Source organism: Procambarus clarkii, chromosome 78 (genome assembly GCF_040958095.1).
Source record: "Procambarus clarkii isolate CNS0578487 chromosome 78, FALCON_Pclarkii_2.0, whole genome shotgun sequence".
Taxonomy (NCBI): Eukaryota; Metazoa; Arthropoda; class Malacostraca; order Decapoda; family Cambaridae; genus Procambarus; species Procambarus clarkii.
In genome coordinates, this window is record NC_091227.1 from 20,393,527 (window position 1) to 20,409,803 (window position 16,277).

The window sequence follows — 16,277 nt, forward strand, 5'->3', positions numbered from 1 at the left end:
CACACACACACACACACACACACACACACACACACACACACACACACACACACACACACACACACACACACTAGGAAAACTAGGTAACTAGGTAAGTACACACACCATAAAACATAAAAATAGGAGAGGGTAGTGACTAACACAGTAGACTCACAACTAATTGAACCCGAGTTCGATTCCAGGGTAAGGCAAGACCTTTCGCAACGTTGCTCTGCACCTGATGTTTCTGCTTACCAAGCAGTACAGAGATACCCGCGAGTTCCTGGGAAGATCAATACTTGGCCTAAAGGAACCTCGATATACTTCACATACTTCCCCGTCCCCGACAATGGGAAATCTTCCCGAGACTTGCCACAAGACTAGCAAGACTGACCCAAGAAACCATCGAGGGATCACTAACGGGAAGGAAGGAAATAAGAAACCATTCCACCATTGTAGGAAAAGTGTGAAAATTTAAAATAACGTTTTATCCAAAAGGCGGGGCCCGAGAGCTGGAACGCATCCCCCTACAAACACAATTAGGTGAGAAAATTACACGAACGCGCTCGCCTAGACGATCGTAGATGAACGCTAGTCAGTGTTCTCATCAACCAGCCCGTCCTCATCAACCACAGCCCGTCCTCATCAACCACAGCCCGTCCTCATCAACCACAGCCCGTCCTCATCAACCACAGCCCGTCCTCATCAACCACAGCCCGTCCTCATCAACCACAGCCCGTCCTCATCAACCAGGCCGTTCTCATCAACCACAGCCCGTCCTCATCAACCACAGCCCGTCCTCATCAACCACAGCCCGTCCTCATCAACCACAGCCCGTCCTCATCAACCACAGCCCGTCCTCATCAACCAGCCCATCCTCATCAACACAGTAACCTGTCCTCAGGTTAGGCTCGTCCAAAAATTCGCGGTCGACCAAGTTATGATTTCTAACTTAATTCATATTCCAAATTTCTGTTTTCTCTAATAAAAGCAAATATTACTACATACTAGAATGTGTTGAATGGTTAGGTGGTTATAAGATTTCTTGGGCAATTTTTGGTATTAGTAGTTCGTGGATGGATCTTTTAGTGAGTTTCCGGCAGAGGACGGGAACGATACACGTACTTGCTCCATCACGTGTGTAAAGTTGTTTTCAATTATAAACAGGTGTTTGGCCTTGATGAGAACGGTCTGTTGATGATGAGAACGGGCTGTTGTTGACGAGAACGGGCTGTTGTTGATGAGAACGGGCTGTTGTTGATGAGAACGGGCTGTTGTTGATGAGAACGGTCTGTTGTTGACGAGAACGGTCTGTTGATGATGAGAACGGGCTGTTGTTGATGAGAACGGGCTGTTGTTGATGAGAAATCCTAATCATTCACACACAAATACTTTCAAAGGTGAGCCCTGTGTATTATCGTCACTTATCACACTGCACAAGAATATTCTTGGACGAGTGATGATCGTTCCTTCTCCAGCGTTCACATTCTCACTGAACTGCCTGAACCTAACCAAGATAACCACCAATAGAAAACGGGACACCACGTCAATTTTGCGAGTCACTCTGATATTTTCAGCACAACAATTTTTAGGCCTTAGGAGTTATATAGGTAAAAATGCGATGGGGCGTTCGTGAGGGACATGGCTGCTTCCTCACGAACGCTTTCGGGGCTGTCCTTACCACGGGGGTCCATGATAACGGGATTGGTATGCTGTTGGCGCCGGTGCTGGGCGTGGGCGGTGTGCGTGGATGGTGGGCGTTGGCAGTGGGCGTAGATCGTAGAGCTCTGGGCGTCCCCAGAAGCAAGCGAGCAGACAAATGAAGGAAACTCTCCCAAGAAATCTCCAACAGAAGCCGAAAGACAGAAGACTGTGTGGTCCTGCGCGTGATCTCTGCCTTATATAGGGAGCCTCAGGGTGCCCTCTCACCCTACCCTCACCTTCTCCTTATTGTCCTCTTTTTCATGCCCCTCTGTTTTCGGGGTCCTTTTCGGGGTCAGAGCCCTGGGGCTTCCTCCTCCTCCTACTCTTCCCTCAGTCCGTACTCTCGTTTTTCTCTCTCGTAATGTGTTTGTTTCTGGTCGTGAAGTACCGCCACTGAGTCTTCCGGTCGATTGTCTCTGTGTGAGTATGGGTCCTTCTCTAGTTTCTCTCCCTGATTGTTGTCTTCCTTGTCCCTCTCTCTCATTGTCTGTACGTCTCACTGATAGTGTCTGATTGTATTTTGAAATGTCTGTATGTCTGATTGTATAATGAAATGTCTGTATGTCTGATTGTATAATGAAATGTCTGTATGTCTGATTGTATATTGAAATGTCTGTATGTCTGATTGCATAATGAAATGTCTGTATGTCTGATTGCATATGATTATCTGTCTGTATGATTATCTGTATATCTGATTATGTGGATTATGTATACGTGTGACTGCCTGCCTGTACCTTGTGGTACACCACTGGTACCACTGCTCCAGTCTGGTACATTGTCCCTCATTACCGCCACAATTTTGTTGACAAAATTTTTTTTTATGTAAAAAGTCTTCGTCTCATATCCCTCCCCCCCCCTCCCCTTCCCCACGTGTTTCAGCTTCCTGAACAACCTTCACATGTGCGTGTGTACTGCTAGGTGAACAGAGGCTTCAGGTGCAAGAAACTGTGGCCATACTTTTAGTGTCTCGCTCCTCGGCCCGGAATCGGGTACGGGTCCGTGGACTGTGAATCTCGAACGCTGTCCGCTCGCCGGTGTGTATTTACTATTTTTATTTACTATTTGTTTCTGCAGAATCGAACCCAAGCACTTGGGCTGGACGGTAGAGCGACGGTCTCGCTTCATGCAGGTCGGCGTTCAATCCCCGACCGTCCAAGTGGTTAGGCACACCATTCCTTCCCTTCTTCCCATCCTAAATCCTTATCCTGACCCCTTCCAAGTGCTATATAGTCGTAATGACTTGGCGCTTTCCCCTGATGGTTCCTTCCTTTCTTCTGCAGAATCGATCAATTAGCTCTTGGATCCCGCCTTTCTAGTCAGTATTTTTCCTCTATTATGTCTACTACATATATTATTATAAAACTCCCAGGAAGCAGCCCGTAGCAGCTGTCTAACTCCCAGGTACCTATTTACTGCTAGGTGAACTGGGGCATCAGGGTGAAAGAAACTCTGCCCATTTGTTTCCGCTTCCGCCGGGAATCGAACCCGGGCCCTACGACCCCCGACTGCTGTCCACTCAGCCGCGAGGCCCCCCTGGTGCGCGCGCGTGTATGTATGTACTCACCTATTTGTGCCTGCAGGATCGAGCTCTAGCTCCTGTGTGTGTGTGTAGAGTTATCTCGTTGAATATACCTCAGCTGGATTCGAGCTTCAGCTCCCGGGCCCCGCCGCTTATATTCTGGCATATATACACGTAGACCATGAGATAAGGTAGAGTATACCTCCCTATACTTCCATCACAGAAACCCATTGAAGTTGTTCCCTGTCCTCACAGTGAGGTAATTACTTCCCCTGTCCTCACAATGAGGTAATTACTTCCCCTGTCCTCACAATGAGGTAATTACTTCCCCTGTCCTCACAATGAGGTAATTACTTCCCCTGTCCTCACAATGAGGTAATTACTTCCCCTGTCCTCACAATGAGGTAATTACTTCCCCTGTCCTCACAATGAGGTAATTACTTCCCCTGTCTCTCTACCCCGTATGAGAATTTGTTTGTTAGCATTTTCCCCTGGCCTCTTTCTTGGTATTTAAACTGTTCTGATCTTCCTTGTCAACATACCTAAGTATATCATGTATACCGTGGCTCTGTCTCCTGCATGTGTTATACAGCGTGTGTATTTGTGTGTGTACTCACCTAGTTGTGTTTGCGGGGGTTGAGCTCTGGCTCTTTGGTCCCGCCACTCAACTGTCAATCATCTGGTGTACAGATTCCTGAGCCTACTGGGGTCTGTCAAATCTACATTTGAAACTGTGTATGAAGTCAGCCTCCACCACATCACTACTTAACTCATTCCATTTGTTAACTACTCTGACACTGAAAAAAAATCTGACGTCTCTGTGGCTCATCTGGGTACTAAGTTTCCACCTGTGTCCCCTTGTTCGTGTTCCACCCGTGCTAAAGAGTTTGTCTTTGTCCACCCTGTCAATTTCTCTGAGAATTTTGTAGGTGGTTATCATGTCTCCCCCCCTTACTCTTCTGTTTTCCAGGGATGTGAGGTTCAGCTCCTTTAGCCTTTCCTCGTAGCTCATACCTCTCAGTTCCGGAAGGTACTGGGCCTGGGCTGCTTGGGGCAGGAGGAAGACCAGGGGATGGGATGGCAGAGGGTACTCGGGGTAGGGAGGGAGGGTGGAATTGAGTGGTATGGTGGGCATTGTGTAGGGGGAGAGGAAGGATCTGTGCTTGGGATGGGGGCGGGGGGGTGGGGTTCTATGGGGTGGTGAGTTGTGATGTTGCAGTCCCCTCTGGGGTTCCCGAATTACTGGATTGGGGTTCCCCACTCCCCTCTATGATTACTGGGTTGGAGGTTGAGGTTCCCTGGCTCCCTTCCCTCAGCCTGCGCCTTTTCCTTGCATCTGCTGCCCGTATTATCTCTTCCATGGTCATGTCCCTCTGAAGGAATGCCTGTCTGTAATTCATTACATATTTCAGTTTGCTGTTTTTTTACTAGGATGTCCTCTTTGATGGACTCATTTCTGAGCACTACCTTGATCAACCGGCCTTTGTCTTTGTTGTACTGGTCAATCCGGAAAAAAACTTTTCTATATCTTTTTCAGCCCCTTCCGTTCATATTTCTTTTAGTATCCTTGCCACTGCAGCTTTGTCCTTAGTCCTCCATTCTTCCTTCTTGGAACCCTCTTGATCCTTAACACCTACCACTACTACAGCTCTTTTCCTTTCCATTAGCTGGCTCGTGCATCTAGCTGCCTCCTGTGAGGTTACTGCTTTCATTACAACTTCCTGGACTGTGGACATGGCATCTGTGTGTGTTTGTGTATTTGAATGTATGTGTTTGTTTATGCGTGTGTGAGTGTGTGTGTGAGTGCGTATTTGAGGATGTAAATGCAACAAAAGTGTCATCACTCTTATGAGTGTTTCTCACACAGCCAGGGATGATCAGGAAATGAATTGCGGTTGTTGACACGGGATTAAAACATATGAGCATCATTACGCCGCCGGGAAGATTATAGAGATTATTGTAATGGAGAATTGGATCCCTTGTGGGTGGGGTTTGGGCGGTGACTGTCATTGTTCCTCTTGCTCTTCCTCCCACGGATTATCAGATTGTTGGTGTTTTCTGCTTGACGGAGTTTCACCTGGAGAGAGAGAGTGAGTGAGTGTGTGAGAGAGAGAGAGATATCATCCCGTACCTATCTTGGCTGGATACATCAGAACTGTGGGAACCGACCTGTGAGATTTATATTTATTTAATTTATATGAATTTATATTTACGTTAATTTATATACTTCGATAGCAATTTGTATAATGATAAGTGGACTGTATTTCTGCAATAATCTCATAATCTCACAAATCGATCCTCTACACATTAGGGGGGGTTTATTAGTTTATATATATGCAGCCAATCAAACTACAGAATTAACTACATACATTGAAAAGGTTCCTTATCTTATTTGTACAGCAGGTATAACCAGGATGTAGACCACATTTTCCCTCTTTGAGGTAGCTTCCACGTGCTGGTAACTGATGCACAAACATGCTTCCTCGTCTTGACCTGTTAAAAGGGCGCTAGCTGTGAAGCCAGAAACCTAGTATATGACAGGTATTTCAGAGAAACATTGTACATGGAACAATAAAGACCTGGCTTAATTACCTTTAGTATGAGGCGATTTCGCGTTCTAACCGGCTAACCCTACCCAATGACATTAATGGCCACTAATGATAGATAATGGGTTTCGGAAAGAACACTTAACTTGAATTTGTAGACAGCGTGTTGATAATGGTACACTTTTAGTTTCCATAACACTACGTCCAAGTAAATTTAATAGGAGCCGAATTTGCTCCCGTGTGAGCCTCTGGTCTAGTCTCAACAATGGCTGCATCTAACACTCCATACTATTGACGCCTGGCCGACATTGTCCAGATATGATAGGAGCCAAATTTGCTCCACACGTCTCGGAGGTGACACAACAATGGCTCCCTCCTTCCTCCCTGACGCCTGGCTTACATTGTCCACATGTCAGAAAGTGATAGAAGGGTCACATTTACTCTACTTTAATATTGATAATTAAGTTAATTTATATAAGATGTTTTTATGATGGTAAAGTCCAAAGACTAATGTATTTAAGAATAATTCCCACCATAATAGGTGGAGAATATAATAGTATGTGGTGATGATATCCCGTTTTCTTTAGACGGTAATTCCACTACAAGTTACGTTTTCTATGGTTAACTTGTTTATACAACACAGCTATTATCTGTATGATATAAAATGGTGTCGGATTTTCCGACAAGAACATCATCCTTTAACATCGGTTGCCCTTCTCTTACTGTCACGTTCCTGGCCAATATACTGAAGGTTCTGCCCCCGTCCACCCTCCAGAAGACGGAATCCACAACACAAGACGCTCAGCCAATAACAGCCTCGCTCTGGATGATCCATATTCAAGGAAATCATTCCGTAAGGGATCATCCTATTCTAGACAGACTCGCCTTTCAAACATATTATTTTGACAAGTATATATTTTGGGAAATCAAGATAATTGCCTATATAAAGGCTCTGGCACACAGCACCACCCTCACTTTGTACCCAAGAGGACTGTTAATGTTGGGCTTTAGACCTACCATCCTCAGGAAGGCTATGAAGAGCCATCACAAGTGTTTATAAAGATTAATCAGTATTTTTAAGTTTCCCCTGAACATTCTCCAAGACTAGAGAAAACGTTCTATACACCGAGTGATAAGCGAGGTACACAATACACAACCCTTGCAGTATGGCGTATAGGAGAATACAATGTTTGATCACATTCACTTTATTTACAATATGGTACATGATGTTAAACATTGTGGTAAATATTTACATACTTTTTGCAAGTTATATTTACATCGTTAACCAAATGACTGGTAAATACTTAGGTTATTTACAAAATATAACAAATATAACAATGATAGCTCCGCTGGGGTACAGCTGACACAGCTCCCCTGGGGTACAGCTGACACAGCTCCCCTGGGGTACAGCTGACACAGCTCCCCTGGGGTACAGCTGACACAGGTGCTGACATCCTCTAGTCGTATACGACGGTACCTCTCTCCAAGTACCGTCTGACAACGTCAGCAATCTGGTCGTACGACGGTACTCTAATCCCGTTGGTACTGTTGGAGAAAAGGAAAGTGGGAAGAAGTTGAACTTTTGAACAACTGTTGCACACATATTGAACAATGGTTAAATACCTGCTGAACAATTATCGGAAAGTTAACTCAGAATTTGTTCCTATTTATCGTTTATAAGAGCTGTAAATTCTCTTTATAATCATCCGTGACATCTGTTGGATTCTTAATGAACATATTGGTAAATAAGAAGGTAAAGGATGATAAAATATTAAGGTATGTCACCTCGATATATATATATATACATATATATATACATATATATATATATATATGTATATATATATATATATATATATATATATATATATATATATATATATATATATATATATATATATATATATATATATTATAGACGGGGCTCGGAACTAAGGGTCACGAGTTCCAAGGAAATGCTAGCGTCTTGTGAAAAGAAAAATCATAGAAACTGAACTTCATGTCACTGCAAGAGAGAGATGAGACAAGAGACATGACAGAACGTCTTGTCATTGCAAGAGCGAGATGAGACAAGAGACATGACAGAACGTCTTGTCATTGCAAGAGAGAGATGAGACAAGAGACATGACAGAACGTCTTGTCATTGCAAGAGAGAGATGAGACAAGAGACATGACAGAACGTCTTGTCATTGCAAGAGAGAGATGAGACAAGAGACATAACAGAACGTCTTGTCATTGCAAGAGAGAGATGAGACAAGAGACATGACAGAACGTCTTGTCATTGCAAGAGAGAGATGAGACAAGAGACATGACAGAACGTCTTGTCATTGCAAGAGAGAGATGACACAAGAGACATGACAAACCATCATGACACTGCAACAGAGATGACACAAGAGACATGACAAACCATCATGACACTGCAACAGAGATGACACAAGAGACATGACAAATAAACCTCTCCACCAGGAGAGGAGCCGGTCGGCCGAGCGGACAGCACACTGGCCTTGTGATCCTGTGCTCCTGGGTTCGATCCCAGGCGCCGGCGAGAAACAATGGGCAAAGTTTCTTTCACCCTATGCCCCTGTTACCTAGCAGTAAAATAGGTACCTGGGTGTTAGTCAGCTGTCACGGGCTGCTTCCTGGGGGTGGAGGTCTGGTCGAGGACCGGGCCGCGGGGACACTAAAGCCCCGAAATCATCTCAAGATAACCTCAAGATAACCAATACAGTTTATTCGCTAGCATAAACTCGTATTGTCAACGTGTTACAAGAGATCACAAACCACCTTGTTTATAAACAACCTCAAATACACCAACAATGGTTTGATGAATTTATCACCAATATGAATCGTGAATCTGGAATGGAATGAACGCCACTGGAATCTGGCGTCACGGGGGAACAACACAAACAGCAAAAAAAAAAAAAAACACGGAAAAACACATAGAAGAAAAAAGTCAAAATGATGGCTGTTTGAAACACTAATTGTGTTGCACGGGGAAGGTCGCTCTCAGGTCAATGATTGCAGCGTCAGCAACAATACGATGCAACACACTAGACATCCTTAGTGAAACTATTGCAAGTTAACAAATCCACAAGGGCCGTGACGAGGATTCGAACCTGCGTCCGAGAGCATTTGTTCATTTGATGCGTCACGCAATTGTGATTTCTGTGTGTTATCTGCAAGTTATTTTAAATCCATTTACTAATACAGTCATATTCACCATTTGAAAGAAAATGACGGCATCGGGCATTTGAAAATGTCCCTTGTGGATCTAGTGGAACAAATTCAATGTATCATTTAACCGGTTGAAATAACCACTGTTCTCACCCATCTTCTGCCGGGTTAAGGTTTGGCGTATGACAAGAGAGAGAGACTGTCATTACGTGGAGGTGAAGATGGAGTCTTACTGGATGATGACAGATGAATATGACGGAGGTAGTACAGTAAGTTACTGTGATCAGACGGAGGCAGACACGATGGTACAGCCTCCGGTACAGTGGACACCAGGACACAATCTCCGGTACAGTGGACACCGGGACACAACCTCCGGTACAGTGGACACGTATAGCCACTAAAGCAGAAGCAAGAATCTACCTCCAATTTATATATATACTAATATATTTTAAATCCATGATTCTGGCTCTGACAATGTCTACATGCTAGGCTGTCATTAAGACTTATATAACTAATATACTCTACTTTTTATACAAACTCACCCAATTATATATGATTTATGAATACCATCTTTGATTTGACTTGAAAATTGGGTTACTATTTGTCATTATAATTATATGGTGTGGTGATTAGTTGTATTTTTACAGGTAAACAATACCTACTGAGGTCAGGGGTCAAACTTTGTATACTACTGTGGTTCTTTTTGCGCTACCGCTCACAGGTTGGGTATGGGGTGCACAATAAACTACTGCTCAGAGGACAGGAGGAGTATGGGGTGGACCATAAACTACCGCTCCTTTTATAAGGAGGGGTAGTTTGTGCACTTATAAGTAGGAAACTACACATACAGCAGCTGGAGCGACTTAGATAAAGAGGAAACTTCCCCCCACAGAGCAGCTGGAGTTACAGTGAAGAGCGAGACTTCACTCCCCGGAAGTCACTGATTGGTGAACACTGGAGGTAGACAGTGATAATAGACAAAGGCCGCCCCATACCGCTGTGCTGCTGCTGCTGCTGTTGCTGCTGCTGCTGCTGCTCCTACTGCTGCTGTTGCTGCTGTTGTTGTTGCTGCTGTTGTTGTTGTTGCTGCTGCTGCTGTTGCTGCTACTACTACTGCTGCTACTACTGCTGCTGCTACTGCTGCTGCTGCTGCTACTGCTACTGCTGCTGCTGTGACGCAGAGGCAGTACCCAGAGATCACATTGATTCCCCTCTCGCAAAGACTTAACCAAAGCCACGACGGTGACGGAGTATGACAGGACTTTCTCTTGCTCGAGTGAAGGTCTCGACCCCTCCGCCACGCAGTTGGTAGAACAATGCTCGAAGGCGGGGCACCAGGAGCTTGACCCCAACTACCACCGTAGTCACTGATAGGCAAGCACACACACACACACACACACACACACACACACACACACACACACACACACACACACACACACACACACACACACACACACACACACACACACACAAAAGAGTCCTAATTCCCAAGGTTTCTCTCCCCAAGCATAAGCACCAGACCGCGGAGCCTCGCCTCTGTTCCACCAAGCATGTGGAAAGCCGGATCCGGGGCGCCATCTGCCGACGACAACAACGGTCCGCAGAAAACGCGCGTCACCCATATATCCGCACTCCTCTATGTGGAGATAGACAGTAATGGTGGCAGGTAACGGGGAGGCCCGAGATAAATGGGGCTTATTGTCGTTAATGGGCCAGTAGTTGGCACACCTGCTCCGTCCCAGTTTTGGCGGGAATGCACAGAGGTTGACACACGGACTAATGGATCGTGTAACAGTTATAGATTAAGTGACTGCAGATAAATAGAATATGTAGATTCAGCAAACGTACAAGGTGTAATAAGTGAAGACTTGAGTCTCTATGGGGGTATACTAGTGTGTATTTGCTGGGGTTGAGTTGCAACTCCCGGCCCCACCTCCTCACTACTCTGACGCCGTTAACAGAGTATACCGTCACTCAAGATATACCGTCACTCTTGTTCACTTGTGTTCACCGGCTACCCTTGTGTATACTCACCTTGTTGTGCTTGTGAGGGGTTGAGCTTTGGCTCTTTGGTCCCGCCTCTCAACTGTCAATCAACTGGTGTACAGGTTCCTGAGCCTACTGCATCTGGTGTATATGTGTGTTCTTGTGCGTGTGTGCGCGATTTGTCTCCTGCTCAAATGCTAGCAGGAGCAGAATGGCATCAGGGATTTCACTCGAAGTAAGTCACAGTAGGTGTCACAGTGCCCCAAGGAAGCAGGAGAGCCCCACAACGCAGCAGTTGAGAGTGTCAGTGCCAGAGGAAAGTGCCAGGGGAAAGAGGGTGGAGGGAGTGGAGAGAGAGAGTGACTTAACTGACGAGGACAGTGTAAAAAGGAAGGGTGAGACTCACGTGAGATCGGAATAGCGATCAGGATCCTGCACACTGACGCCCACCACAGTGGAGGCCACGATGGCCGCCCCCACCAGGAGGGCGAAGATCCCCACCAGGAACATGGGGTAGTTGCCCACTACCATCGTTTCGCTGCCCCCTGTGATGAACAGCCGGGTGTCCACCTCCTCCTGCGTCTGCTGCTCTGGGCGGTCTTCCTGTTGCTGCTGCTGCTCCTGCGTCTCCTGCTGTAGTTTCCGTTCCTGGTGTGTCTGCTGCTGTATCGTCTCTACCTCTTGTGTTTTGCCCTCCTGTTGCGCCTGCTGTTGCGCCTGCTGCTGCTCCAAGTTCTGTTGGTGTTGTGCTAGAGCTTCGTGAGGGTCCTGTTGTGGGTGAAGAGGCTGTGCCCGCTGCGCCTCGCTGGCGGAGCTGGCCGTCGCCACCAGCATCACCACCAACATTCCTGCAACATCAACAACACATTAAGTTACGCGCGCGCGCGCACACACACACACACACACACACACACACACACACACACACACACACACACACACGTACACACACACACACACACTCTTAGGGGGCCTCGTGGCTGAGAGGACAGTGCTCTGGAATCGTAGTCCTAAAGGGCCCGAGTTCGATCCCCGGCAGAGGCAGAAACAAAAGGCATAGTCTCTTTCACCCTGATGCCCCCTGCTACCTAGCAACAAATAGGTACCTGGTAATTAGACACCGACTACGGGCTGCTTCCTAGGGATGTGTATGTGTGTGTGTGTTAGAGAAAAACATATGTAGTAAACATAATAGAGGAAACAAAATAGATTGGTTAGAAAGGCGGGGTCCAAGAGCTAATAGCTCGAGTCTGCTGACACAGATAGTAAACACACACACACACACACACACACACACACACACACACACACACACACACACACACACACACGGGGCCAAGTTAAGCGTAAAACTGCACCTACACCCTACCCTTGAGCGCTGCTGGAGCACCAGGAGACAACACCATGGCGCCAACTGACTGACTGACTGTCTCACCAACCCTCGCTTCTCACAGCTCAGCTCCCCACTGCACGCTCCCCAGCCGTCACGCTCCTCTTATATGACACGTGTGTGTGTCTATATATCACAGCTAGGCCTAGGGAGCATGCGACAACAACGCTCCTCTTATATAACCCCTGTGTGTGTGTGTGTGTGTGTGTGTGTGTGTGTGTGTGTGTGTGTGTGTGTGTGTGTGTGTGTGTGTGTGTGTGTGTGTGTGTGTGTGTGTTAGGTCTATGGAGCACGTTGGAAATAGGTGCTTTGAAATGTAATAGTTCGGTAGATAAATTCGGTAGATAAGCAAGTATGGTGGGGTTGAGTCGATAGATAAGCTAAAAAATAGGTTTAGTTTGTATATAGGCTGATAGCTACATTCGGTAGATAAGCAAGCAAGTAGGTAGAGTCTGTATATCAGCAGGTAGATACAGCCAGTAGATAAGCAGGGAGGTAGAGTCTGTATATCAGCAGGTAGATATTCCAGTAGATATGTAGGTATATCAAGTCAGACAGTAAGCTGGATGGTGAATATAGTTGGTATACAAAATGACAGGAAAATTTGGTAGATAAGCTGGTAGGTAAAGTGGGTAGATAAGCAAATATGTAGAGAGTGCCGATTGATACGCATGTAGGTTAGGTAGACTCGGTAGTTAATCAGGTAGATAGGCACAGTCGGGAGATGCGTCGTGAGTGGTCATCAGAAGGGATAGGAATGCCTGAAAATAGGAAGGAATAGGAATGCCTGAAAATAGGAAGAAATAGGAATGCATTAAAATAGGAAGCGCCATAGGAAGGCAGGACCGTAGACAGTTATAGGGAGGCATAGGCAAGTAGGTTAAGGCAGTAGACTATCGTAGAGGCAGAAAGGCAAACAGGTAGGAAAGTAGGTTAAATAGGTAGGAATGTATAGGTAAGCAGGCAGATCGGAAGTAAACTGTGGTTTAGTGACTCACAAGTCAAGTCTGGCCCCGGGCCGGGCTTGGGGAGTAGAAGAACTCCCAGAACCCCATCAACCAGGTATCAACCAGGTATCAACCAGGTATCAACCAGGTATCAACTAGGTATCAACCAAGTATCAACCAGGTATCAACCAGGTATCAACCAGGTATCAACCAGGGAACATGTCAGAACACCACATGGCTGGTGGTGGCGGTGTGGGGGGGGGGGGGGGGGAAGAAAGCCTCGTATACTTACACGGTAAATTTTAGTGTGTGGGAGATGATGAGGCTTTTAAAACAAGAGGTTTTGTGTTGGTGTTATGTGGGAGGTGTTGGGAGGGCTTGGGGCTACCACAGCTCAGTCTCTTATTGCTCATCATGCTCTTATTGTTGCTGTTAATAGTGTTATTATTCCTACGTATTATTATATATTTTTTGATTGTTATTAATTATTATTATTATTGGGTTCTCGTTATATTTTGCGATTTTTTTCTTAGTATAATAATGCTTAGTTCTGAAAACGAACTGTGCGTGCGTACGCACGCATGCATGCACACACACACACACACACACACACACACACACACACACACACACACACACACACACACACACACAAAAAAAAAAAAGTTGTGCTGGAAAAGCTGGAAAAAGTCCAAAGGTATGCTACTAGACTAGTCCCAGAACTAAGAGGCATGAGTTATGAGGAAAGGCTGCGGGAAATGCACCTCACGACACTGGAAGACAGAAGAGTAAGGGGGGACATGATCACAACCTACAAAATCCTCAGGGGAATCGACCGGGTAAACAAGGACGAACTTTTCAACACTGGTGGGACGCGAACAAGGGGACACAGGTGGAAGCTGAGTACCCAAATGAGCCACAGAGACGTTAGAAAGAACTTTTTCAGTGTCAGAGTAGTTAGCAAATGGAATGCATTAGGAAGTGATGTGGTGGAGGCTGACTCCATTCACAGTTTCAAATGTAGATATGATAGAGCCCAATAGGCTCAGGAATCTGTACACCAGTTGATTGACGGTTGAGAGGCGGGACCAAAGAGCCAGAGCTCAACCCCCGCAAGCACAATTAGGTGAGTACAATTAGGTGAGTACACACACACACACACACACACACACACACACACACACACAGTTAAATATATGTTACAGAGGGTTAGAGAGATATATATGTAGTAGACATTATAGAAAAAACAGAGATTGGTTAGAAAGGCGGGGTCCAAGAGCTAATAGCTCGATTTTGCAGATACAAATAGTAAAATACACACATTTTCACAAGTTGCTTGACCTTTCCAAGCTTAACCTACTTTCTGAGAGGTTTGGCATCCCACAACATCTCGCTAGGTGAATACAATCGCTTACTGAAATCTCTGCTAAAAAAAAAGAGCTTTTCATCTTTTATCAATGATCCGCATTGTAAACATGCTCCCTTTTCTGTCAGACTCGGTGGCCTCAGTGCACGCACAGCCACACAGATCTCTCTACCCTTCTTCTTAGTCTTCTCAACATCCGATCACATGATAAAGAATTGCTGCCAGATTACCTAGACAACTTTTGCAGGGGGGTAGACGATCCTTGCTTTTAATACTGCATTACCAAGTGGGTTTCTCTTGCAGTCCCAGCACAACGTGAGATTCCTCGCCTCACAGTGGTGAAGGCTTTCCATGAAGGGGATTTTCTATTAGCAACCCATATGTTAGCAACAGGCACGTATCTCAAGCTACAAACCTTCATATTGCAGTGGTTCTCCCGCCTTGCTGCCCTAAGCCTCGCCGAATATAGGTGAATTTGTAGCGATGCAGTATGGCTTGATCTGCCAAAGTACTTGGACTCAAGATCCCCGCAGCCGTTACGACTCAAACAGAAAACGGAACAGTACATCACTTTTGTGAGTCAATTTCATTTCAAATTACGTCCAAATTTGGCCATAGCGCGCATACCAGCGAAAAGTGACGTTATTTTTAAGAGGACGGGTTGAGGCCTTCTCGTTGCTAGACTGGTCAACCAGGCTGTTGGACGCGGCTTCTTACAGCCTGACGCCCAGCTAGTTTGTTTAGATCTTATAATTCTTGCATTACAATTGGTCACCATGATAGAGTTACAGGGGGGGGGGGGGGTCCTGGACAACGGCACCTCTCTACGGCTTTAGGTGATTTCTTTCCAAGCATCAAGAAGCACATGTTGCGTGACGTTTCAACTTCTTGGGAAGCACTCCACGGACCGTTGAAGGAAGTGAGTGCCCTTCCCGTCTTGGTCGGTGGATGGATTTTCGAGAAATACGTATAAACGCGTCCTGTATTACCGTCCAACTTGGGCTGGACGGTAGAGTGACGGGCTCGCTTCCTGCAGGTCGGCGTTCAATCCCCGACCGTCTAAGTGGTTGGGCACCATTCCTTTTCCCCCCCGTCCTATCTTAAATCCTTATCCTGACCCCCCCTTCCCAGTGCTATATAGTCGTAATGGCTTGGTGCTTTCCCTTGATAATTCCCTCCGTCCGTCGTCAGACACATTAGGCCTATAGCATCTCGTTGACGAGACCACACACTAGAAGGTGAAGGGACGACGACGTTTCGGTCCGTCCTAGACCATTCTCAAGTCGATTGTGAATGATCGACTTCATCCATTCACAATCGACTTGAGAATGGTCCAGGACAGACCAAAACGTCGTCGTCCCTTCACCTTCTAGTGTGTGGTCTGGTCAACTTACTTTAGCCACGTTATTGTGACTCATCACCTGCATATAGCATCTCATTTCTAATGTAACGCACTGCCAGCTTCTTAGAACTCTTTCAGCCATCTCCAGAGTGGCTACTTTATTGCTGGAGTTTTCTTATATTTTTCTCTAAACCGTCTCAGTACTGGATACCTGACTTCCCACCGTCTCACACACGTGGCTTTCTCCTTCACTGTTGTTGTTCTCACCGTAGTTCACTGTGTGTGAGAAATAATGAGAAACATGTCTTGAGTTGTATTATT

The 16,277-nt window shown here is 45.9% G+C and overlaps 2 protein-coding genes across 3 annotated transcripts in view; one reads left to right on the forward strand and one right to left on the reverse strand.

Moving 5' to 3' along the window:
- The window catches only part of LOC123746012 (uncharacterized), a 129,770-nt gene that overhangs the window by 64,349 nt on the left and 49,144 nt on the right, over positions 1-16,277 (forward strand). The gene's annotated exons all lie outside the window — the stretch shown is intronic.
- On the reverse strand, positions 6,974-12,378 carry LOC123745913 (putative mediator of RNA polymerase II transcription subunit 21). Its single transcript, XM_045727020.2, has 3 exons — positions 12,281-12,378; positions 11,318-11,759; positions 6,974-7,293 (listed from the first exon to the last, which is right to left on the reverse strand). Exons 1-3 carry the CDS (start codon positions 12,315-12,317, stop codon positions 7,206-7,208), a joined length of 567 nt encoding a protein of 188 aa, XP_045582976.2. The 5' UTR covers positions 12,318-12,378; the 3' UTR covers positions 6,974-7,205.